Source organism: Lampris incognitus, chromosome 11 (genome assembly GCF_029633865.1).
Source record: "Lampris incognitus isolate fLamInc1 chromosome 11, fLamInc1.hap2, whole genome shotgun sequence".
NCBI lineage: Eukaryota > Metazoa > Chordata > Actinopteri > Lampriformes > Lampridae > Lampris > Lampris incognitus.
In genome coordinates this window covers 18,993,417-19,020,268 of record NC_079221.1, presented here as the reverse complement: position 1 = coordinate 19,020,268, position 26,852 = coordinate 18,993,417, and the positions used below count along the sequence as shown (strand labels likewise).

General features: G+C 43.4%; 1 protein-coding gene across 1 annotated transcript in view; it reads left to right on the top strand.

The window, feature by feature from the left end:
- The window catches only part of usp37 (ubiquitin specific peptidase 37), a 63,899-nt gene that overhangs the window by 21,501 nt on the left and 15,546 nt on the right, over positions 1-26,852 (top strand). Inside the window, exons 9-17 of the mRNA XM_056289082.1 lie at positions 4,039-4,194; positions 5,578-5,709; positions 7,527-7,650; positions 9,436-9,698; positions 10,169-10,286; positions 10,509-10,588; positions 18,685-18,849; positions 26,106-26,159; positions 26,638-26,782. Coding sequence (XP_056145057.1) covers positions 4,039-4,194; positions 5,578-5,709; positions 7,527-7,650; positions 9,436-9,698; positions 10,169-10,286; positions 10,509-10,588; positions 18,685-18,849; positions 26,106-26,159; positions 26,638-26,782 — 1,237 coding nt within the window. The remainder of the gene's footprint in view (positions 1-4,038; positions 4,195-5,577; positions 5,710-7,526; positions 7,651-9,435; positions 9,699-10,168; positions 10,287-10,508; positions 10,589-18,684; positions 18,850-26,105; positions 26,160-26,637; positions 26,783-26,852) is intronic.

Sequence of the window (26,852 nt, the reverse complement as noted above, 5' to 3'; positions counted from 1 at the left end):
TGAGGATGTGCACATCCTTGACAGGGAGGAACACTGGTTTGAACGGGGAGTCAGAGGCCATCTATGAGAAGAGGAAACAACCATTTTGAGTCCTTTTATTTATTTCAACTTCCTTCTCAAGTTTTTCTTGAAGTCTTTTTTATTTTCCAAGTCTTTTTAAATGTCAAGTTTTCTTCAAGTCTTTAATTTTAGTCAAGTTATTCTCAAGTTAAGTTAATGTTATTATAACATTAATATTATATATTTTCTTATTTTTCTTTTAATGTAGTCTTATCTGTGAAGCGCTTCGAGATCTGCCTCTGCAGATGAGAAGCGCTATACAAACTCAGTTTATTACTATCCATCCATCCATTATCCGAACCATTTATCCTGCTCTCAGGGTTGCGGGGATGCTGGAGCCTATCCCAGCAGTCACTGGTCGGCAGGCGGGGAGACACCCTGGAAAGGCCGCCAGACCATCACACAGGGCCGACATACATACACACACATACCCACACACATTCATACCGAGGGACAATTTAGTATGGCCAATTCACCTGACCTACATGTCTTTGGACTGTGGGAGGAAACCGGAGCCCCCAGAGGAAACCCACGTGCAAGCTCCACACAGAGGACAACCCGAGACGACCCCCAAGGTTGGACTGCCCCGAGGCTTGAACCCAGGACCTTCTCTCTGTGAGGCGACCGCGCTAACCACTGTGCTACCGTGCCGCCCTTCACTATTATTATTATTATTATTATTATTATCCCGGGGGGGGGTGCTAAGAGTACATCTGTCACCATATTACAATGCTGTGATTGCAACTATTCCCCAATCCTCTGTGAATAGCACACATCGCTGTTCTTACTTTGGTCACGGTGTGATGTAACTTGTTCATTCTGTTTGTGTTCTAGCAGCCCCTATAGGCCATTAAGTAGAATGTAGCCCATTCCTGTTATTTTAGATGTTTGTTTTCTAATTTGTTGTTTAGAGTCACGTTATTGTCGGTCACATGATCAGTTAGAGTTTAGCAGCCATTTCATGTCAAGAAAGCAAGAGAAACGGCATGATGTAAGACCTCTCTTTTCATCTGGCTCCATTCGCCTGTGTAAGCCTTGGCAAAGCTTTGTTTGCGAGTAGACTAGTTCATCTATGTTGAAGTTAATTTATAGTTTCACACTACTACAAACAACTTGACCTCATGCAAACAGTGTCTCTTCAGTAAATGGAAGTACAAGTGCACGTTGACTACACACTTATGCGCCTTCCTCATTGAGGCTAACCAATGCTACTTCAGTCAAGTTTAAGTGTTTAGTTATCTGCTGATGGGTGCTTCGCTACACGCTCAGGTGCCAGAATAGTGAAAAAACAATATCACAGCGGGTTCTACACAGCAGACTCCCTCGGGAATAAGGGAAGTACTCTTCATTAGCAGCTCCAGTTGTGCCAACCTGATCTCCTCATAAAGCTACACGATGGATGCTACTCCACCCACAGAACAGCAGGCAGCACCATCAGCGATTGAGAGTTGTGGTTCTAGGTCTGTGGCTGGCGGCTACAGCTCAAGCACCAATATGTCTTTGCTAGCTTAGGTACAGCTAAAGCACGGGCTAAAGTGTTAGCTATATGTGCCCACACAGCCTTTGTTCAGAAAGAAAATGAACTATTATTAGAAAAAACCAGGATGGATGCTACCCTTGCTACGCTAAAGTTAAACAAAGAGACTGCAGAAGCAGAGGCTGAAACTCTCAAGTCTACTGCAACAGAATTGGAGGCCCCAGAGCCTCAAACATTGGATCTCTTCCACCTCAGTCTCCACAAGAAAGAACCAGCGAGTACGTTGAGTGTCATAACAAAGTGGCCTCTGAGCCCACACTTGGCTGACCCAGCACATTGTCAGCCCCAAGCAATGCAATCCTGCTTCTTTTGACAGTGCCACTCCAGACCTCTCCAATGGTGGCCTCAATGGGGCTAGACCACATATTTAAACTACCCAGCCACTAAAACCAAATCCTGAGACTAACCCTGACAGCCTCTACCCCATGAGGTCACGTCAGCCATTCTAGCCTGCTCACCACAAACAAGCTCCTCATACTCTTTGCGGACCCCTCGGGGTTCAGTAATATCGCTAGATTCCTCGCTCGATGGGAACTGTTGAACTCTAGTCTCACCAAATTTGATGATCGATATGAAAGCTACTGAGTGTGGAGGTCAAGCTTCCTAAACTCCATTGAAGGAACAGAACTTACCTGCACTGAAGAGCTTGATCTTCTAACTAAGTGCTTAGGCCCATAGTCTTCAGCAAACTTCAAGAGGATTAGAGCCGTACACGTCAACAATTCGGCTCAAGGTCTGAGAATGGCATGGAGTTAGGAGTGTTATGGGTCACCAGAGATGTCTCTTTTCAACAGAATGGAGCAGTTTCCTAAGGTCAACAACAAAGATCCTCAGAAGCTCGGAGAGCTCCTTGACCTGCTACAGGAGCTAGTGTCAGCACAGCAGGAGGGCAACTTACCTGAGCTAGCTTGCTTGGACACACTGCTAGAGGCCTGAACCCCATAGTGGAGAAGTTGCCATTCAGTCTCCAAGAAAAATGGATCTCTCAGGGGAGTAATTACAAGCTACACTGAAATGTGCATTTCCCACCATTCGCCTACTTTGCTGACTTCATCTCCAGGGAGGCGTACATCCGCAACGACCCAAGTTTCTCTTTATCCTCTTCAGCTGCTCCAACAACAAAGCAAGACAACACAGTAAAGAAGATGAGTAGCCCCAAAATCTTTATCTCCTCGCACAAGACAGAGGTCTTGTCTATGTCTGACTCCAACACTACGGAGATTCCCAGTGCTAAGCCGGATGTCAGTAGGCAATGCCCCATCCACAAAAGGCCTCACCCCCTTAAACATTGTAGAGGCTTTAGAGCCAAAACCATCGAAGAACGCAAGGCATTTCTCAAAGAAGCTGGCATATGTTTTAGATTTAGTGTTTCGAGCAAGCATCTTTTTTGGGGTGGGATTTTTTTCCTCCTTTTTCTCCCCAATTGTACTTAGCCAATTACCCCACTCTTCCTCCGAGCTGCCTCGGTCGCTGCGCCACCCCCTCGGCCGATCCGAGGAGGGCTGCAGACTACTACATGGTTCCTCCGATACACGTGGCATAGCCAACCACTTCTTTTCACCTGACAATGAGGCGTTTCGCCAGGGGGATGTAGCACGTGGGAGGATCACGCTATTCCCTCCATCTCCCCCCCCCAAACAGGCGCCCTGACTGACCAGAGGAGGTGCTAGTGCAGCAACCAGGACACATACCCACATCCGGCTTCCAACCCGCAGACACGGCCAATTGTGTCTGTAGAGATGCCCAACCAAGCCGGAGGTAACACGGGGATTCGAACCGGCGATCCCCGTGGATCCCCATGTTGATAGGCAACAGAATAGACTGCTACGCTACCTGAATGCCCCTCAAGCAAGCATCTTGCCAAAGATTGTAAAATCGCAGTTCAGTGTAAAGAGTGCAACAGCATCAGGCACATAGCAGCTCTTCACCCTGGACCAGCTCCATGGAATAGCCAGACCCCTGAGTCAGAGAACGTGTTTAGCTATCTGGTAATGTGTGCCTCGCTATGCGCTCAGGTGCCAGAAGTTAATTTGCATATGAAATCAATCATTGTTTTCGTCCGTTATGCCACTGTATTGTTTATAAGGGTGGGGATACTTGCAATCAGTTGAGACTGAAGAAGTCACTTAGATGCATGACGAAACGTTTCTGTCAATAAATGGTGTCCAGATGAACTGATCCAACTTTGTGACAGAAGGAATACGGGTCTAATCCCCCTTCCAAAAACAATGTGGGTTGCAATGGCAGACTGGCAGTGTTTCTGCTTGTTGACTTCACGGGAAGGGAAGAAGCAGCTAATAAACGTTATGTCCAGATGAACTGATTCAATTTTCTGTGATTTCCTTAACTGGATTATTGCATGCATAAAGACACAAAATGCCTTGTTCCATAAACTTAGATTTGCAACTTCGCTATGTGTGTTTTTGCTTCCACAACCCCAGGCCATCAAGCACAAGCCAAACTCCTTCAGCCAAGAGAAGCCTGTTGTTGCCGAACCACTCCACCCCCTTAAAAAAAGTACGTCCGTCAGTGGACTATGGTGGATGGAACAAGCACAGGCCGTCCACCTTGACCCAGCCACAACCACAGCTACAAGGGTAAGAAAATGCCAAGGGGTTTTCAAAGAGGCGGAATATGTGTAACTCTTTAGCAAATAGGCGCACATTAGACATTCCTTTTGTCCCTCCCAAGAATTTCATTTATTTGGGATGTTGTTAAACAAAGTGATGCAACACATTTAGAATAAGTATAAAACCACATTGCCCTTGCTTCCCCCATACCTCCTGTTTGTTACCTCTTTAAAGGAATGGTGCTGCAAAAAAATGTGCTGTAAAATGTCAAATGTTTCAGATAAGATGGTTACAAAACCAGACACACTGGAAGCAGTAATCGACGCACCTTATTTATTTGACACATCTGTTGTGCACTGCAGGCCTCCAAACAGGCTATAAAGAAATCTGGTGTATTTTGGTCATTGGTCCGCTTGATGCTCTAAAACTGAGTTTGGAGTAAGAGTGTCCAAGCAATTTAATGCTTCTGGTGCATGGTTGGCCATTTCAAACAACTGCTGTATTTCAGAATACATGTTTCAGTGGCTGTAGATGCGACCTGGTGTTGCTGTCTCATCATGATGAAGGATTTCTCATAAAACTGAAATGAAATTGAACTTGTTGAACAATACATTCTAGAAATTATTAAACTGGTATACTGGTATTGACTGGGTTTCTTGAGCCCAAGTCTGTACGTACACATTCTGGGTATGTGGTTTTTATTTACTTGATAGTTTTATTGGTTTTAAATTTTCTAGAACACAATGGGGAAAAATGATGGCAGTCACAGTATTGAATTCAGTTCAAGAGCAGGAAGTTGAAATAATACGGTAATAAACAGGAAAGAAACGAACTGCACACAGTCAGGGTAGGAAGGAGTTTATGCATACAGCATAAATTGGTTGAGCCAGGTTATTGATAAAAACATAGATTTGTATGTAGGCCCAGTATTTTTTTATTTTTTTGGGGGGGGGGTGTTTTTGATGGACTTCACTGAATCATGTTAAGATAAAAAGTTGTTGAATTATTCGCTTGTTTCAGCTCCACGTAAATTTCATTTTCTACTAATGAAAGTGACGTGTGACTTCTGTCCATCACGCAGCATATTCAGTGTAGCGGCCAAGGCTCGCGAGAATTCGCAAGGCAGACATCCACCATAGCGCTGCTTTTTTCTTCTTCTTTTTTTCACAAACAAATATAAATTTTCACACTCGAATGTCTATTTTTTTGGGGGGGTTTTTGGTTTTTTTTTTTTAACAATTAGGTTATATATTCGAATTTGGAATATTTATTAACGGCACTAAGGAAAAGTGGTTAGAAAATAGAAGGATGAATGATCTAATCACAGCACTTCTTTGTATGTTAGAAATTGTATGAAAGGATGCTGCCTGTTGACTAATTTCTCAATTTTTCAAACTAATTCTGTGATAGATTCTCTAACCTTGGCAACACATGCTACATGAATGCCATCCTGCAGTCCCTCTTCAGCCTCCCCTCCTTCTCAAATGACATGCTGAGGCAAAGCATCCCCTGGAAGAAAGTGCCTATCAACGCATTGCTCAGGTACTGAATCCAACATGTCCAGAGAGTTTGGACAGTAACAGATTCTTTTGGGAGAGCAGATTGACTAAGGTTGATACACAGGTGTGATCATTTACCTCAGTTACCTATATTAGGTCTGTAATGCCTAAAAATACTGTGAAAAAATAATTTGTTAACCTTTGAGTATGCTCCCAGAGGTATTTAAAATGTTTCATGGAATCCACAGTTTGTCAAAGGAGATCTGTTTAATTATGAAGAAGTTAAGGAAATGGCATATAAACTCAGTTTATAATGGATTACTTTTATATAGCACTTTATCTAGACACCCAAAGCACTTGACATTGAAGGGGGGGGGGGGACTCACCTCAACCACCACCAATGTGTAGCACCCACCTGGGTGATACATGGCAGCCATTTTGCACCAGAAGATTCCCCACACATCAGCTTGAGGTGGAGAGGGAAGAATCATTTAGCGAATTACATTGGGGATGATTAGGTGGCCAGATGGAGAGAACCAGTTTGGGAATTTTGCCAGGACACCGGGGGACCCCCTACTCTTTGCTATAAGTGCGATGGGATCTTTAATGACCACAGTGAGTCAAGACCTTGGTTTAATGTCTCATCCAATGGACAGCATCTCCTACAGCACAGTGTCCCCGTCACTGCACCAGTGCATTTGGAATTGTTTTTGGTTTTTTTTGGGGGGGGGGGGGGCAGAGGGAAGACTGTTTCCTACTGGCCCACCAACACCACATCCAGCAGCAACTCATTTTCCCAATAGGTCTCCCATCCATGTACTTGCCAAGCCCATATCTACTTAGCTTCCGTCATTTGGCAGAGCCAGGGTACACGTTGGTATGGCTGCTGGCCATACCATACCTCACCTCTCAACAACAAGGTTGAACTCATGCAGTCTTAAAACTTTAGTTAAGTTTTTCGTGTTTATAGCTGCATTTACAGTTAGAAGTGACCAGAAACCATGTTGTTGTTTTGTTTTTTGTTTACTTTTGTATTTTTCTGGTCAATGAGAACACAAAAAAAATTTTGTATTTTCGCACCAGATTTAGACCAATTTTATATGGCCCTAGATAAGATGCATATCCAGTCTGTGGCCATGTGACCATGGTGAGAACTGTCAGATTGGATTTTTTGTTTGGGGGGGGGTCTTCACAACGCGCAGACCACTGTTGTCAGCAGTGGCTCTTAAATGTCAGTGACAGGAGTCAATGGAGGGACAGAGAAATTTATAATTTGATTACATTTGTGGAGAAACGTCCATTCAAGCGGTTGAACTGTCATCCAACATCCACAGAAAATAATCCTGAGTAACAACGATTGCACTGCTTTTTAATTTTTCCATGACGGACTGTCCCACAAATATTGTCGTGATAAGTCTCGGCACTACTGGGGTTCTCCGGCATGTAGACTTTATTAAAAACGCCCAAGATTAAAAGCAGTTAAAAGCAGCAAACATCTGTGGTCTTCAATGGATGAGAGAACTTCTGCATATCTGTGTCTCAGTAGTTCTTGCTCAGTTTCAGTACAGTTGCATCAGAGACATGACATGACAGAGACTTGACATTGCATTGTTGAAAATGTGCACATGTGGGTCCTTTGAAGACAGAAGACTGGTCATATTGATGTCAGATATGGGTCACTTACAAACATGAAAATGAACAGTCAAGACAAATAGATCTGATCTAAGCAAACATTTAAATTGAGCATTAAGCCACATAATGTTAACGTAGTCTATTTCCAGTCGAACTGGTGTTGAAAGACCATAGAAACTTGAAAAAATCTTGTCATCTTGACCTGTTTGCTATCTATACTCCCTGCAGGCGTTTTGCCCATCTAATGATCAAGAAGGATGTGGGTTGTCCAGAGACCAAGAAAGATCTCCTGAGGAAGGTGAAGAATGCCATCTCTTCCACAGCGGAGCGTTTCTCTGGATACATGCAGAATGTAAGCATACCCACTTTCCCATTTTCTTCCAAAAGAAATGGTCCAAAGTGCTTCAGTATTGTTGGATATTGTATTGAAAAGCTGCTTAAAAATGCTTGCATTGAATATGAAGGAAACTATGCCATGTGTTGTTTTACCATAGAAGGTAGTAATTTTCTCACTGTTATGTGCAACGTTCCCTGATGTTTACGTTTATAAAATTGGCAAGCAAACTTGGTTCACAAACTTTTAGTCAGTCATATTCAACCTTGTGCCATGGAGAGCCATGTACAGCATATGAAGGTTTTCTTTGCAACCCACCAACCCACTAGGGGGTTTCACTAATTTGCAAACCGTCAACCAGACAAGGAGGATTAATAATTAAAATCAACTGGTTTTGGATGGGAATAAAACCCTGCATACACATTAGCGCTGCATGATATATTGTTTCAGCATCATCATCGCGATGTGCGCATGCTTAATAGTCATATCGCTGGATGTGAACTAAGGCAAATTAACTTAAGCACCTCATGCTACAACTTTTTGCTGCTTGATACAAAAAGAAAACTCACATGGTTCTCATTTTCCATGACTAATCTACAAGAGAAGTCTGTCTGATATAGCATAATTTTACTCCAATTTCAGGATTCTTGGATACACAAGTTTTTTGCTAGTGAGTGACATGCAGGCTCTGCATGCACAGCGAACCACCAATCCACAATCATTCTTAATTAGTTTATCAAACAACCAAAGCAAGCACCGCTAGTTGTTGACCACAACCTGAAAATGAGAGAGGAACAGGAGCAAAACACCAAGAAGGAAGATTTGGTTGCAAAAAGAAAAGCAGTGTCAGTTGAATGGATTTTTAAAATTTAAAATTCCTTAAGACCAGCTGTGGGGTTTTTTTGTTGTTTGTTTTTTGTTTTTTTGGTGAAGTGGAGACTACCTATTGTGAATTTTAGGCAGCGCATATTTTGGAGCGTTTATTTCCAGTCCAGATCAGGATGTGTGTTTGTCTGCTGTTTATCCTTCTCTACCTGCTGTGTGCCAGATGCACACAAGTTTACAGCTCTCATAGTAGAATGGCCACATATTTACACACTACTCTAAAACAAAAACCAAAATCTCTACTATTCAGCTTTTTTTTTTTCCGATGCAGATGGGCTCCCCTACAAAATCACCCCAGTCATTCTAGAAGGATTAATTCTTTCCGAATAGAGCTATTCAAGTCATCTGGTAAAAAGTCCTGTATTTTTTCATATCACAATATATATTGCAGGAAAAAAATTGCAATGTGAGTTTTTTTCCAATATAATGCAGCCCTAATAAACACGGTTCTCCAAAGCTGATAGTTAAATACAGCTGCTCTAAATTAACTGACTAAAGGGCAGCACGGTGGCGCAGTGGTTAGCGCTGTTGCCTCAGCAAGAAGGTCCTAGGTTCGAACCCCGGGGTTATCCAACCTTGGGGGGTCATCCAACCTTGGGGGATCATCCCAGGTCCTTTCTGTGTGGAGTTTGCATGTTCTCCCCATGTCTGCATGGGTTTTCTCTGGGTGCTCCGGTTTCCCCCACCATCAAAAAGACATGCATGTTAGGGTTAATAGTCCTGTCTGTGCCCCTGACTGAGGCATGGCAAGAGGAACTGGAGTTGGTCCCCGTGCGCTGCATGGCAGCTGCCCACTGCTCCTAGCTACACAGCTAGGATGGGTTAAATGCAGAGGAAGGATTTCCCCCACAAGGATCAATAAAGTAATAAAATAAATAAAGTGTGTTTTTATCGCTCCATGTTCTTGTGCCCTCAAAGGATGCCCACGAGTTCCTAAGCCAGTGTTTGGACCAATTAAAGGAGGATGTGGAGAAGATAAATAAGAGCTGGAGGAACGAAGCAGCAACAGTGGCCACTTCATCGTCCTCTATAACGTGGGAGGATGGCCCACTGGGGACGATGACATCGCCAGCAGCAGTCAAGACGGAACCCGGCGATGAGGCTGACACCTCCCGCATCTACACTTGTCCGGTTGTGGTCAACATGGAGTTTGAGGTGCAGCATACCATCACTTGCAAAGGGTGAGGACTCGCATCTTCTTTGACTTGGTTATCTGAGCTAAAGAGAAACTGCAGTTGCAGGCCAACACAGCAAAACCACAACTGCCACCAGAAGAGTTTGTGAAATACAGAAGTAGAGTTTAATCTTTTTCTCCAAAATAGAAGCAAGTACTACATAAATGTTTAGAATTGTTACTTAAATTGTGATAACCTGCATTAAAACCATGACAATTGTGAGGTTAGACCAAATTTACATCCAGGTACCACTGATTCAAAGCATTGCCAGAGGTAAGACTTAATCTCATGGGGAATCTCATTTTAATTCACCTGTAGTTCAGAGGCCCTTTGTTTGTAGTCGGTGACAGCAATACATTGTGCTTCCGTGTTGCTATAAAGGCTCAGCCAAAAACTGCCAAAGAAAAAATGCTCCAAATACAAAAAGGCTGTAGTGCAAATAACAGATAAGTCCCGCCTGTGTGTTTATATTACAGTTGTGGGGAGGTGGTGACAAAACGAGAGCAGTTCAATGACTTGTCCATTGACCTGCCACGCAGAAAGAAAACTCTCCCACTTCGCTCCATCCAGGACTCTCTCGATCTCTTTTTCAGGGTGAGACTTCTGCTACTGAAATGACTTTGATCCTTTTGGCTTTTTTAGAAATTTACTTTACACAGTCAAGTCCTGAACCCCATTTATAACCAAAGATTAATATTGTGCCGTTTTTTGTTGTTGTTTTTTTGTGTTCCCTATTGCTTTGCTTCATCAATGTTTGTGATTGATGTCTTACTATGAAACAAGTGGAATAAACCATTAATACGCTCTCTCTCATAGGTGGAGGAGATTGAATACTCATGTGAAAAGTGCAATGGGAAAGCTGCATCAGTGACTCATAAATTCAGCAAACTGCCCAGGTATATGCAACATGACAACACACAAACACGATTTTACGGGTTAGCAGACCTGCCAACATGTACGCATTTCTCGTACTCGGCACGCCTTTTGATCCTTAAGTACGCTTGTACGATTCACTGCTCTCCAGGTACGCATTTTGTTGCATCTCGCATTTCGCCGGTTTCAGTTTCTATGCATTCTATGAAGTTGATTCTGCCGCTGAGCCACAGCAATCTATGTAAGTGGAGTGAAAAGCTTTCGGCGCAGTATTTGAACCCACTCGCCCACCTGCCCCTCCTAGCAAATGCTTTGCGCGTTCAATTCAATTCAGTGCCTCTGCCTCAAGCAAGATCCCTCTTCGGCCGCTTGCTCATCACTGCTATTCGCCTGCATGCCTGTTTCTCACCATTCTAGATCAGTGGTTCTCACCAATGCAAACAGCATTGAAAAGATAATAAGTTATGCGGGATTTATACTATTACGTCGTGGCAATTTATACCCGAGCGTTCACCCATTACGTCCTTGCGGCCCCCACTTATGTCCACCGCAAGGGCCTGACGTGTGCCTCCCCGAAATCCTAGACGCACGTCGAGGCGACGTAGCCCGAGCGCAGCAGCATTGGTTGTGATTGGTCCACTAACCACACCCGCTGGAGGCCGCTTTTCCGGTTTCTGCTCGAGAAACACCGCCATTTTTAAATGTCTTCGAGTCAGCTGGTTGGTTTTGTAGCACATTGTTTGAGTTGTATTCAGTGTAGAGTTATCTTCTGCATTTGTAGCACATTCTTTCTTTCAGCTATCAAGTCGATAGAATCCAGAGTGTAGAATGAACAACTTGGAAGAGCGTCTGGCGGAGGAAGTTCGCAAGCACGCAAACCTGTACGAGGTGTCCGCGAGAAATTATAAGGACCATCAGATGTCCACCAACTCGTGGGAGCAGATCTCTCGGAACACCGGGTTGTCAGTCAATGAATGCAAGCTGAAGTGGAATTGCATCTCGACACGTAAACCCCACGCAGAACCATCACAGTCTCATGACAGCGTCCAAGCAACGGCGTGGTTCTTACGTGGCCATTACGTGATCACCACGGACGACCATAAAACAAGCTTTACCATTCATCAACGGTGTCGTGTGTGTTGCAAGTAGTGGGCTAACCGTCATGTTTCCCCGAATCCATTAGCCCACAGACAAAAACTGTAGGCTTGCATGCCATGGCTGAACCGCCTCAAAAAAAGGTTCAGAAACAACAAAGATTTCTGGACAGCTACCGGGAGAAATTCCCCTATGGGGACGAATTGCTGCGTCATGCTGCCGTAGCTGATATAAGCAGACGGCAAACAGCCAAATTCTCCTCACTGACATGCTTTATAGACAGGTTCCCCTGCTTGTTGGGAAATGGTGTGATAGTCGATGAAGTGGAGAGGAGTTTCGGCTCTTCCAGTCCACCACCTTGAACGATGGTATTCCGACCAAAAGGGCGGATAACGCTTGAACAGAACTAGGTTTGATGGAGTCCGGAGGGAGGAAACTTTTTGAAAACCTCTCCACTGTAATGCTTGGTGTGTTTTCGATTTTTCACAGTAACGCAGACTGTGAAAGGATCTTCAGCTTGGTCACTAAAAATAAAACAATGTCGTGCTGGCCTGAGCACAGAGATGCTCAGTTTTCTGGTGACATGAAAAGTCATGATTGCCTCCAAAGGCAGCACGTGTTACAAAGAGACTTTCAGCGACGCAGTACTTAAAAAAGGCAAATCTGCAACCTTCAACAAGTTGCCCTAGTTTCACTATGCATGGAAAATTTGAATCTTTTTCGTTGTTTGTTTTTAGCAAACTGATTTTGATATTGATTACTGCTGGTTTTGCACATTTATTTAATGTTTTGATTTATTTATTTACAAAGAATGTCCTCAGTTTACTTTTATTTCTGGCAAGGATATTGATAACTGCTAGTTTTGCACATTTATTTAATGTTTTGATTTATTTATTTACAAAGAATGTCCTCAGTTTACTTTTAGAAGTTTCCATGGGCTATGCCTCCTGTACAACACTTGTACAGCTGTTCTGACAATAAATCTCGATTGGTGAAAGTATATTATGTGTATATTATGTATTATGGTGTTAGGTATCTCAGTGGTGGTGGGTGAGCAACGGTGGAGCGTACATTGGTGGTGGGCTATCAGATGCGCGGGGGTGGGGGAGGAGCGTACATTGGTGGTGGGCTGTCAGGTGCGCGCGTGCAGGGGGGGTGGTTGGTGTTGGGGGGTAGTACTCATAAAATTTCTTCAAGGTTGGCAGGTCTGGGTTAGATTGAGACTTATTACTTTCTAATTCAGCATAGCACTGGTAGTTGATGTCACACTATCCCAGCATGGAGACGTTTTGGTTGAAATCTTATCAAATTTTGAAACAGTAGAAAGCTGTTCTGTCCTGGGGTGTCAGAAAAAGAGAGGGCAAGGAAAGGGGAGATAAACTGATAAAAATGGATCAACAGCAAATTACTCATTTTCACAGTTTATATGCTGTTCTGACAGAGTATGTGTGGGCGCAGCTGTCCTGACAACCTAATTGGCTTAGGACAGAAGAAACTCTGTCCACATTGACAAAACGCCATCTAAAAACTAGCAAGATGCTGCAGAGTCTTTAACTAGCTGGTGTTATCTTTTGATATTTGTAAATTTGTCTTTAAATACATGGTTACTTTGCCTGTAAACAATGTTGTCATCTTTGTGTCTGTGCCAGCCAACCCTGGTACAGCCCAGTTGAGGGATCAGTTGATAGCAATATGTGTGACATCTGGCAGTCTGTTTAACACATGCCCTGCACTTTGGGTGAAGTAAAAAGAGTTTAAGGGGATTAAAAACTAACTACATAGCACGTATTGTAGGTCAGAGCCTTTAATCTCTGGCACTTTCCATTACTAATGACATTAACCCTTCCAGTTTTTAGAAGGAAGACTCTTTAGCTGAATGTTCACAACAAACGAATCCAGACTCTGTCCATATATAACCATTTAAAACTAACCAGGAGGGTGGCATGATGGTCTATTCCGTTGCCTACCAACACGGGGATCGCTGTTTCGAATCCCCGTGTTACCTCCGGCTTGGTCGGGTGTCCCTACACAATTGGCTGTGTCTGCGGATGGGAAGTCAGATGTGGGTATATGTCCTTGTCGTTGCACTAGTACCTCCTCTGTTTGGTCGCGGCACCTGTTCGGGGGGGGAGGGGGAACCGGGGGGAATAGCGTGAGCCTTCCACACATTACGCCCCCCTGGCGAAACTCCTCAATGTCGGGAAAAGAAGCGGCTGGCGACTCCACATGTATCGGAGGAAGCATGTGGTAGTCTGCAGCCCTCCCCAGATCAGCAGAGGGGGTGGAGCAGCGACAAAGGCAGCTCGGAAGAGTGGGGTAATTGGCCAAGTACAATTGGGGGGAATAAAAAAAAAACTAAGGAGTTAAAGTTCATTGAATATAGACATTTGGGTATTGAAGGTCAGGAACTTTTCTCTTCCTGTAGTTTTAAGGGTTACAAAAAGTATCCGAGGCACAAGCTGAGGGTCACTGATAGCTGGTCTATCAAGTTGTTTTTTTATGTATCGGGTAGGTGTCGTTTTCATTGAAGTGTGCTGTAAACTCGGAAGGCTTGAAATTGAAAGCTGGCACCATTTGTTTTATTTTTTATTTTTTTGCATGACAGCCTTTCTGCCCATATGTCATTGTACACATTCACTGTGAAATTTAGGCATGTGCAGGGATCTGAACCTGTTTGAGAAAAGACAACAGAAATGAATATTTTATTAGTAACAAAAATGAAAATGTAATCATCTTTAATCGTGTTGGAGCAGAAATAACAATTTTAAATTTTTACCAGTTAACATTTTTTCATTCCATGCAATACTTTACAAGAAATCAAATTTGTCTTCATCTGCAGTTACGATTTCACAAGAATTATTGTTACTGTTTGGTGACAAAGGCATTTGAGTTTAAATACTTGGGGTCAACTGTCCAAAGTAACGGGGAGTGCAGTAGAGAGGTGAAAAAGAGAGTGCAGGCAGGTTGGAGTGGGTGGAGAAGAGTGTCAGGAGTGATTTGCGACAGAAGGGTATCAGCAAGAGTTAAAGGGAAAGTTTACAAGATGGTTGTGAGACCAGCTATGTTATATGGTTTGGAGACAGTGGCACTGATGAAAAGACAGGAGGCGGAGCTGGAGGTGGCAGAGTTGAAGATGCTAAGATTTTCACTGGGAGTAACGAAGAAGGACAGGATTAGGAACGATTATATTAGAGGGACCGCTCAGGTTGGACGGTTTGGAGACAAAGCAAGAGAGGCAAGATTGAGATGGCTTGGACATGTGTGGAGGAGAGATGCTGAGTATATTGGGAGAAGGATGCTCAATATGGAGCTGCCAGGGAAGAGGAGAAGAGGAAGGCCAAAGAGGAGGTTTATGGATGTGGTGAGGGAAGACATGCAGGTGGCTGGTGTGACAGAGGAAGACGCAGAAGACAGGAAGAAATGGAAACGGATGATCCGCTGTGGCGACCCCTAACGGGAGCAGCCGAAAGTAGTAGTAGTAGATTGTTACTGTTTTACTTCCAAGCTCCCAAGTATCTTTTGGATCTGCATCATGTCTTAATGTGCCTTAATTCAATAATGTAGATCATAATAATGGGCATTCTCACTGCTGTCTTCCTCAATTAATCACTTGGTTAAATTCAAATATAAACTATTAGGGGTGCCCCGGTGGCTCACCTGGTAGAGCGCATACCACATAAGGCTGAGTCCTTACAGCAACGGCCTGGGTTCGAATCTGGCCCGGGCCTTTTGCTGCATGTCAACCCCTCTCTCTGTCCTGCCTTTCCTGTCCCTCTCTACTATCGCTACCAAATAAAGGCGGGAAATGCCAAAAAAAAGAAACAACCTTTATATGGTGTATATATATATAGCATTCCCCCCCGGAAACTGTCAATGGTGTGATAAAAGTGCTCAACAAATAAGGAGCGGAATATTAAGATAGATGTAGGAATTTTTTTTTTTTAAATGTTTTAATGCATAGCAGTACAGTACTTGAAGGTCCTGGGTTCGAGCCCCAGGGTAGTCCAACCTTGGTGGATCGTCCCAGGTCACCCTCTGTGTGGAGTTTGCATGTTCTCCCCATGTCTGCGTGGGTTTCCTCCGGGGGCTGCGGTTTCCTACCACGGTCCAAAGACATGTAAGTCAGGTGAATTGGCCGTACTAAATTGTCCCTAGGTGTGTGTGTGTGTGTGTGTGTGTGTGGGCGGGCGGGCGTGTGTGTGTGTGTGTCAGCCCTGTGGTGGCCTGTCCATGGTGTCTCTCCGCCTGCCGCCCGATGACTGCTGGAATAGGCTCCAGCATCCCCGTAACCTTGAAAGCAAGATAAGCGGTTCAGGTAATGGATGGACATAGTGGTACAAGCCTGTTTCGTGCGTCACGCACTCATCAGTTGCCATGTTCGCTATGCAACAAAGAAAAAAACCTAGCGAATAAATGTTATGTTGCCTCGCACAACAACCAATGGGAGGACAGGAAACATTTGAAACGTAACATTACAACCAATGAGGGAGGGACTGGGGCTCATTTTGAAAAAGTAAGAGCTTAAGAGCTTGGAAATAAGATAACATCCAATGGGATACTTTACAGGAGTAAAGTATCCCATATTAGGAGCAGACAGCCAAAACATAAAAATACAACATCCAATAATGGTCATCACATGTATATCATCCCATGGAAGGGGGTGGGGGGGGGGGAGTCCTTTCGGCAGACTTCCCAGCCTTCTTGTACAATTTGGTGACATTGCTATGTCCCCCCCTTCCATTGGATGATATACATGTGATGACCGTTATTGGATGTTCTATTTTTATGTTTTGCCTGTCTGCTCTTGCGGCTGGGCTCCATTTCATGAAAGAGGCTTGTACTTGACTCACTGGATTAATTCAACTCAATTCTTTTGCTCCTTATTTTGCTTCTTATTTATTGAGCACATTCCCTACCATTGAGTGTTTCTTTTAACAAAGTTTTATATATACACTGCGTGCACAAATTATTAGGCAAGTTGTATTTTTGACGATTAATTTTATTTTTTAACAACTACAGCATTCTCGCTCAATCCAAAATGTTAATAAAGCTCAAACCTGAATATTTAAGAAAGTAAAAGTCAGGTTTTGTTTTTCTTAAGAGAATATCTCAGTGTGCACAATTATTTGGCAAATATTGGTGCGCAGAATTATTAGGCATTAAATGAAAAACGAATATTTTCCCATCTCACTTGTTTATTTTCATCTGTTAAAGTGAAAATAATGAACAAACAACTGAACATTTACAAATAAACATTTCTAACATTTCCACAAAAAAAATCTGACCAATATAACTACCCAACTAGCTCATCTCAGAGGCTTAGCCCCTAGTGTCCGCCACAGTATCATTAAAGATGAGCTAGTTGGACCTTTTCGGGTTGAAGATGGACTTAAAATCAACAACCAGAACTACTGCCAGTTTTTAGAGGACAATTTCTTCAAGCAGTGGTACAGAAAAAAGCCTGCATCTTTCAAGAAGACCATGATTTTTATGCAGGACAATGTTTCATCACATGCATCAAAGTACTCCACTGCATGGCTTGCCAGTAAAGGCCTTAAAGATGACAGGAAAATGACATGACCCCCTTCCTCACCTGACTTAAACCCTATTGAGAACTTGTGGGCTCTTCTTAAACGGGAGATTTACCATGAAGGAAAACAGTACACCCCTCTGGACAGTGTCTGGGAGGCTGTGGTTGCTGCTGCACAAAAAGTTGATTGTTAACAGATGAAGAAATTGACAGACTCCATGGATGGAAGGCTTGTGACGGTTATTGAAAAGAAGGGTGGTTATATTGGTCAGATTTTTTTTTTGTGGAAATGTTTATTTGTAAATTTTCAGTTTTTTCATTATTTTCACTTTAACAGATGAAAATAAACAAGTGAGATGGGAAAATATTCGTTTTTCATTTAGTTGCCTAATAATTCTGCGTACCAATATTTGCCAAATAATTGTGCACACTGAGATATTCTCTTAAGAAAGACAAAACCTGACTTTTACTTTCTTAAATATTCAGGTTTGAGCTTTATTAACATTTTGGATTGAGCGAGAGTGCTGTAGTTGTTAAAAAATAAAATGAATCGTCAAAAATACAACTTGCCTAATAATTGTGCACGCAGTGTATATACACACACACACACACTATATTACAGTAATTCTTTGTATCATTGATATGCATTATCTAGCCTGTGAATGATGCAATGTAGTAATGCTACACCTAATGCTACTTACTGAGAACACAATTTTTCGATTCTGTGTTTAACAAAACTGAAGTATTACAGGCTTATCTAGATGTTTTTTACTTGTATATTCTGTATATTTACATTGTTTGTCAGTGCCTTTTATGCAGTTAACTGGTTATGTGAAACTCAATTCTGGGTGGTTGGTGGTGGGAAGAAAGGTGGAGTGAACACTCAGTCTAATGCAAACAGTCCCAACACAACAAATGTATTTTTAAGTCATACTATATTTACATGTACATTATACTGTATTTATTCTTATATAATATTACCTGCTTAACTACTTCAGCAATTACAAGTCACGAAGGTATTTTGTACATTTTTAGATGTAACTCTACTCTCATAGCTTACATCCTGAGTAGTATTTTTATATTTACAACAATATTCTTTAAAGATTATTATATTTATGAAGTCTGTTTGTAGATTAGTTCATCTAAATGTTGCATGAACGGCTATGTCTCTGCCACAGTTTAGAATTCTGTTTGATATAATTGACATTTAAAATGTTAATCAAAAATATCCTGCCAAGTGTCAGTGTTTACCAGGAACCACTCACATCTGACTTATTTTTTTGTATTTTTAATGAAGACACACTGTGCATGTTGTCCACATTGAGAACTTGGCTGGTTTTTAGCATTCAAAGTGCCAAGCAAAGGATTTTTTTCATTAGTCTATTAACAACCAAAGCCTCCACCAGTTCTCTCACATAGATCTAAGAGTTGGCACCTTCAAAACAAGGTGGAGACTAATATAATTTCTCCTTCTCATGGCCATTTGTTTTACAGAGTGCTAATCCTGCATCTGAAGCGATACAGTTTCAATGCCCAGCTGTCTCTAAACAGCAAGCTGGGCCAGCAGGTGGTGATTCCACGATACCTTACCCTGTTGTCTCACTGCACGGAATCTACACGACCCCCTCTCAGTCTGGGCTGGAGTGCCCAAGCCGCCATGTAAGACCTCTGCAACCCTTACACCTGTAGGGCACCTGTGTATGAGCTGGTGCCCCACACAGATCAGGAAATCAATCAATCAACCAAGTTGTATTTTATATAGTACTTTTCTAGCTGCAGCAGCCACTCAAAGCACTTTACAATTAATTAATTCACACACACACACACACACACACACACACACACACACACACACACACACACACACATACACACACATACACACACATACACACTCATACACTGATGGCATGTCAGCTATGCAAGATAACAACTGCTCACTGGGAGCATTGAGGGATTCAGGACCTTGCTCAGGGACACAATCATTTTTGCCAGGAGGAGCCAAGGATCAAACTAATCCTCCATTGTCTCACTGCTCATGACTGAGCACCAGTATTAGCTAACATTAGATAATATGATAATATATGACATTTTATATTGGTAATGAGATGCCATGCCATAGGCACCGCTAGCTAGAACTGCTCTTTCCAACAATTATTTTCCATTATTTCCTTCAATTAATCCTTCAGCCATCTATTTACCTATATCTGTTTTTTTCCTCCATTTGTACTTGCACTAACCTCCATATTATACTATTATATCCTCATAATCTCCCTATTATTACACAGAACAAAATCACAAAGATTATTGCCCAAAGACTCCAAAGGATTTTTACTTATAATCTTGTCTGTTCTTTTATTTTTATTTACTCCTCTCCTTTTATCATTTAAGAATCAGATAAGAATTTTATCATATAAGAAATGGTAAAACAGCAGTACTAGGTTTCCCTGAGGACTGGGTTGAGAACCACTGGTCTTGATAGATCCAGTATCATTTCATGTATTTTGATATTCATGTTATGTAATTACTTTGAATAATTCTCAGCCAGCAAGAGATGGCTGGGGTAATAATCATTGTACATCAAGTTCAATTTATTGTCATATGTATTTAGAATCCAATGAATTTCTTATCCTCTGGCTGTCTCTGCCATGACACAAGGACGTGCCCCTCCCCCCCCAAAAAACATAGACTATGTACGCATTGAATTCATACATTAAATGCACAATATACAGTACACAATAACACATCAATGTAAGGTGCATATGGGTGCATCAGCTGTTCAGCAACCTGACTGCCTGTGGAAAGAAACTATTACTGAAGATGAGTAGTGTGTGATTTGATGCTCCGATAGCATTTTTTAGATAGAAAGAATGAGAGCATGAGCAGGGTGGCAGGTGTCCTTAATGATGTTTTGGGCTTTTGCAGCGAGTGGTGTAAATATTATGAAGTTGTGGTATTTCCATGCCAGTGATTTTTACTGTTGTCTTTACAGTCCTTTGAAGCAGTTTGCAGTCTTGAGCTGCCAGGTTGCTAAACCTGGCAGCCTGTCGAGACAGTCTCGATGATACTGCGATACAAATTTGCAAGAGTTTTGGTACCCATACTAAAACTCTTGAGGTGCCTCAGAAAATAGTCTCTGCTGTGTCTTTTTCAGGATGCAATTGGTGTTGAGAGACCATATTAGGGTGTCTGTGATGTGTAAACTGAGAAATTGAACATGGTCCACAGTTTCAACAGACGAACCATTGATAAAAGTAGGAATGTGATTTCCTCTGCTCTTTCTAAAGTCAACAATTATTTATTTTGTCTTACTGACATTTAGAGAAGTTGTTATCATGGCACCATATGGTTAAATCTCCCACTTCCCTCATCACTTTCACGTATTAGTCCAATTACCGTGGTGTCATCTGTGTATTTAATGATGCTGTTGTGTCATATTTTGCAACACAGTCGTGTGTAAACCAACTACAATAGGGGACTGAACAGCAGCCCTGAGGTGCGCCAGTCTTAAGAACTAATGTAGATGAGTATGTTGTACCTATTCTCACAATCTGGGGCTTGCCTGTCGGGAAATCAAATAGCCAATTACAGAGTTGTCCAGACCAAGACCTCTTGAGTTTTAACACCCCTTTGGATGGTACAGTTGTGTTAAAAGCAGAGCTGTAATCAGTAAACAACATTCTGACATAGGTATTTTTCTTTTAAGGGTGTATTACAGCAGTATGCAGAGCAAGGGAGACAGCATCATCTATAGATCTAGTGGAACAGTAGGCAAACTGTAATGTGTCAAGGGTAGCAGGAATGTTCCATTTTAAATATATTACCAATCTTTCCAGACACTTCATAATAAGAGGTCAAAGCAACAGGTCGATAATTCGATAATCATTAAGGCAAGAGACAGGTGTTTTCTTAGGTACAGGCACATTGGTGGTTTTCTAAAACACAGTGGAACCACACACAATGACAGGGACAGGTTAAAAATGTCAGTAAATACCTGAGATGGCTGACTAACATTCCTTGAGGACACAGGAAGGGATGCTGTCTGGGCCAGCAGCTTTATGAGCCTTAACCCTTTTAAAAGTTTTACTCATGATATCAGTTTCACTCATCTCACCTGTAGATCGACTTCATTGGGTGGGCACTGTGCTACTGTCACTGGGTCCAAGTTATGAGCTTCAAAACAGGCATGAAAGTTGTAAAGCTCATCTGGCAGAGAGGCAGATGCATTGATAGCCACACTGGGTTTAGATTTGTAGTCTGTAATCGCCTGCCGCTCCATCCTCATGCACTGTGAGTCATGGCCACTGTTGTCATTTTCCAGTTTGTCCCTATATTGTCTTTTAGCGGCTTTGATGGCTCCCCATAAGTAATACCTGGATTTTTTTGTAGCATTCTTTGTCCCCTGATTTAAAAGCAGTGGTATGCTCCTTCAACCTTGGGCAAATGTTGCTGTTAATCCAGGGCTTCTGGTTGGGGTAGGAGCGAATAGACTGTACTGGGGTACAGTTATCCACACTAAATCTAACATAGACAGTGACTGATTCAGCATACTCATCCAAACTCAAGGCCGAATCCTTTAAGATTGACCAGTCTGTTGATTCAAAACATCCCTGAAGTTTCGTGTTCTGTAGTCCAGGACTGTACTGTCCTCACATCACTTCCCTTTCTGCTTGTATGCAGGAAGCAAGAGCACTGACAGGTGGTCGGATTTCCCAAATTGAGGTCGTGGGATAGACCTGTAAGCTGCCTTGGCCGTGGAGTAACAGTGGTTGAGAGTCTTATTGCCTCTGGTTGGGCAGATGACATGTTGGTAAAATTTTGGTAGTATAGATTTCAGGTTACAGTGGTTCAACTCCCCTGTCACAATTGAATTTCAGGGTACAAGTTCTCCTGCCATCTAATGGCTCTATACAGTTAGTCCAGCACTGCTGCAGCAGTAGCTTGCGGCAGTATGTAGACAGCAGTTAACAACATGCAGGGAAATTCCCGAGGGAGATAGAATTCAATTCAATTCAATTTTATTGTCATTAAAAACAGTGCAGGCACATGTTAAAAATGAAATGAGGGCTGTGGCTTCACCAAACGGTGCAAGACAGACACAGAAAACGCAGCAAACACAATATAAGATATACACACATGAAGACCAAAGCTAAAAATAAGTTAAAAGAGAGCTGGAGTACAAAATATTTAAAAATATCTACAGACATTCAGTGGGTAGCCAGGTTCAGGTGGGCAACAGCTTGTGGAAAGAAGCTGTTTTTGAGCCTGGTAGTGCAGGCTCTGAGGCTCCTGTAGCACCTCCCAGAGCGCAGGGGGAGAACAGTCCATGGTTGGGGTGGGTGGGATCTCTGCTGATGCTCAGACCCCTTCGAAGGCAGCGTTTGTGATAAATGTCTTTTATGGCTGGGAGCTGGGTACCGGTGATATGCTGGGCCGCCTTGACTATCTGTTGCAGAGCTTTCTGGTCTACTGAGGTGCAGTTGCCGTACCACACTGAGATGCAGATGGTCAGCATGCTCTCTATGGTGCAGTGGTAGAAGTTGGTGAGAATTTTGGGGGGTAGACGGGCGCTCCTCAGCCTTCTCAGGAAATGCAGGTGTTGTTGGGCCTTTTTCATAAGGGCCTGGGTGTTTAATGTCCACGAAAAATCCTCGCTGATGTGGACTCCAAGGAATTTAAAGCTGGAAACACACTCCACTTCCACCCCATTGATGTGTATGGGGGAGTGGCTGCAGCTTCTAGACCTCCTGAAGTCCACAATCAGCTCCTTTGTCTTCTGCACATTAAGGACAAGATTGTTGGTAGTACACCATGATGTGAGGTGCTCAATCTCGTCTCTGTAGGCCATCTCGTCATTGTTGGTGATACGGCCAATGACTGTGGTGTCATCTGCAAACTTAACTATATAACATTTGAAGGGTGAGTTGGCAGGCAGTCGTGGGTAAAGAGGGAGAAAAGGAGGGGGCTCAGAACACAGCCTTGAGGGGCACCTGTGCTGAGGGTCAGGGTGGAGGAGGAGTGGTCACCTAACCTAACAGACTGAGGTCTGTTGGTCAGGAAGTCCAGGATCCAGTTACAGAGGGAGGGGTTGAGGCCAAGGGAGAGGAGTTTGGTGGTTAGTTTGGCGGGGATGATAGTGTTGAAGGCAGAGCTGTAATCTGTAAACAGCATCCGGATGTATGTGTTGTTAAGTTCAAGGTGGGTCAGAGCAATGTGCAGGGCAGTGGCAATGGCATCCTCAGTAGACTTTTTGGGACGGTAGGCGAACTGATGTGGGTCGAATGTGGGGGGGGGGGGGTAATGTTTTTGATGTGAGCCAGAACCAGTCTTTCAAAGCACTTCATGGCAATGGGGGTGAGTGCTATGGGTCGGTAGTCATTCAGACATGTGGATGTTAGTTTCTTGGAGACAGGAATGATAGAGGTGGTCTTAAAGCATGCCGGGACTTTAGATTGGGACAGTGAGAGGTTAAATACAGGTGTGAAGACCTCAGCCAGCTGGTCGGCACATTCCCGGTAGACCCAACCCGGTATGCCGTCTGGTCCGGCAGCCTTCCGTGTGTTCATTCTGCGCAGTGATTCTCTGACCTCTGCGACTGAACGAGTGAGCACCTGGTTTTCTGGGTGGCTGGGGATTTTTGTGGCTGGGTCAGTATTGTCCTTGTCGAAGCGGGCATAGAAATGATTTAGCTTGTCTGGCAGGGAGGCATCATGGACAGTGGGACCGCGATTAGAGCTTTTGTAGTCTGTGATAGACTGAATGCCTTGCCACATTCGCCGAGGATCAGAGTTATTGTCAAAGTGGTCCTCTATTCGTAGGGAATAGTTATGTTTGGCTGTTCTGGTGCCCTTTTTGAGGTTGGATCTGGCTGCGCTGTAGGCCTCACAGTTACCTGACTTAAATTTTGCATCCCGGACTTTCAGCAGCTGCCGGACCTCACTGGTCATCCAGGGTTTCTGGTTTGGAAAGGTGCAGACCGATTTTTTTGTTGTGAGACACTCAGTGCAAAAGTTAATGTAGGCTAGTATGGCAGATGTCTGTTCATTAATGTCTATATGGGAGCCATGGGTAGCTGAATGTGCAAAAATACTCCAGTCTGTTTTCAAAAAAGTCCTGGAGTTCAGAGACTGCTCCTTCTGGCCGGACAGTGATTGTCTTAACTGCTGGCTTGACCCATTTTATTAGGGGTTTGTAGGCTGTGACCAGGAACAGGCGGAGGTGGTCAGAATGCCCCAGATGAGGGCAGGGAGTAGCTTTGTATGAGTCCTTGATGTTTGTATAGAGATGGTCCAGGGTGTTTTGTCCCCTAGTGAGGCAGGAGACATGCTGATGGAATTTGGGCAATACAGCCCTGAGGTTAGCCTGATTAAAGTCACCACCTATGATAAAGGCATTGTCCGGGTGTTTGGTCTGTTGTCTGCTGATGGCACATTGTAGCTGCTTAAGTGCTTCCTTAGCATTAGCATGTGGGGGGAATGTTTACAGCGGCGATGGTAATGGCCGTTAGCTCCCTGGGCAGGTAAAAAGGCCTGCACTGAATCATAAGGAGCTCGAGATCAGCAGAGCAATGCCTTTCGACGATCTTTATATTGTTGCACCAAGAGTTATTGACATAAATACTCAAACCTCCTCCGCGGATCTTGCCGGAGTCCGCTGTCCTGTCGGCACTGGAGGCTGTGCGGCCCGCTAGCTCGACTGCCGAGTCGGCTATGTTGCTGTTGAGCCAAGTCTCCGTAAACATCAGCAGACAGCAGTTCTGCAGCCTTTTCTGAGAGGACAGCCTGAGTCTGATCTCGTCCATTTTGTTAGCTAACGATCGGATATTAGCCATGAAGATGCTGGGGAGGGAAACTTTGAAGGGAACGCTACTTAGCTTAGCACGTTTTCCCCTCTTTTGTTTACGTTGCCGACGGGGGCAGCGTTTTCACTGAGAGACCGGTGAGCCGATAATATCGATGGGGAAATTGTCCGTGATGGTGGAGGGAAGTGAGTAATCCGTTCTGAGGTTTAAAAGTTCCTGACGGTTGTAGAAGAGTGCATGACCTACACTTGTAAATAAACTTAAAACTAACGTACAAATAACAAAGAAAACACGACACTGAACAGGGAACCACAGTAGCCGCTGCGTCCAGCGCTCCGCCATCTTGAAAAGGTCAAAAAAGAATGGTCTGCACCTTATTGTTAGTTGTTCCAACACTGGAAAACAGGACTGAGAGACTATTTCCACATCAGTGCACCATGAATTGTTAACAAAGACGCATACACCACCGCCCTTTACCTTGCCAGTAGTCGTCATGGAACGATGCACAGAAAAACCCTCGGGTTGTATAGCCCCATCATGTTTGTTAGGGCCCAGCCAAGTCTCTGTAAAGCAGAACACACAACAGTCCTTCATGTCCCTTTGAGAGATTATTTGGCAATGAATTTCGTCCAGGTTGTTGCTGAGGGACTGGACTTTAGACAGCAGTATGCTGGGAATCAGGGGCGGGGTAGGACACCGGCATAGCCTCACCAGGTCACCGCCTCATTTACCTCACCTCCGGCAGTGCTGTCTGCGGTCATTACTCATGGTGGTACCTGTTTGGTGTAGGTAATCTCTTTCAGCAAGTCTCGCGGCTTCCAGTTGTAGGAAACGTCTAATGTGTCCAGAAAGTCTGGTGATCGTAGTAATCATTGTGCAAGACGTGTTTTGTGCAACAAAAGCAACATATAACATGAAAAAAAAACAAAGTGAGAGTAGCTTGTCGTGAGTCGCCATAGTACGGCGCCATCATAGTGAAAGCCCACATTGAAACATGACTGCAAGAGGTAGTTCAATATGTTTTTCATGGAACTGTCAAGCATTACAGAATTGATAATCAGTTGAATGCAGTTGTAGTTCCTGAATGTATGTGTGTGTGTGTGTGTTCTCAAAGGTCCCGAACACTCAAGACCTCCCAGTCTGTCAATTCCTCCTCGGCAGCTCTCCGGTAAGTTCAAATGAGTCAGATCAGATGAAAACTGAATAATTCCTTTGGAGAAATTCCACAAAACTTAAAAGTATTCAAATCAAATACGGAGAATGGGAAATATGTTGAATTAATACCAATGTCATTGGCCTGACATTATCTAGGGTCAAGCAAGGTACTGAACTTCTACCTGCTCCAGGTGCACTGCATTTGACGTGACTACCTACATGGATAAAACATATGCAGAGAACTCTGTAGGGGGGCAAGTCAAAATCAGCATAATCATTGATAGATTTAGCTTCGAGTCACGATCCCAAGTACTATTTGTGTTAAGGCTGACCTGTATCCCAATTTATGATACAGGTCGAGGCTGTTTAATAAAGGACAAATTAAGAGCATATTTTCTACAATTTAAACTCTAAAGAACATAGGCGCTCGTCAATTTCTTTAAATGGTTGTCCTGACAATTGTGTAAATGTATGTATGTTTGTGTGTATAGAAGGGCAGGTGGGAAAATAAGCAATTCCAGCTGCAGTTCCATCCTGGATTCAGACAGTGAGGAGGAAATGAACAGGAAGGTGAACGGGAGCCGCAAGCGACGGCAAAGTGACTATCTGCTCGACGATGATGACCGACCAGAGGAGGTGGGAAATTGCTGTTACACCCATTTCACATCAGTTGCGCACCAAACGCTCCTCAACCGGCCCACAGCTG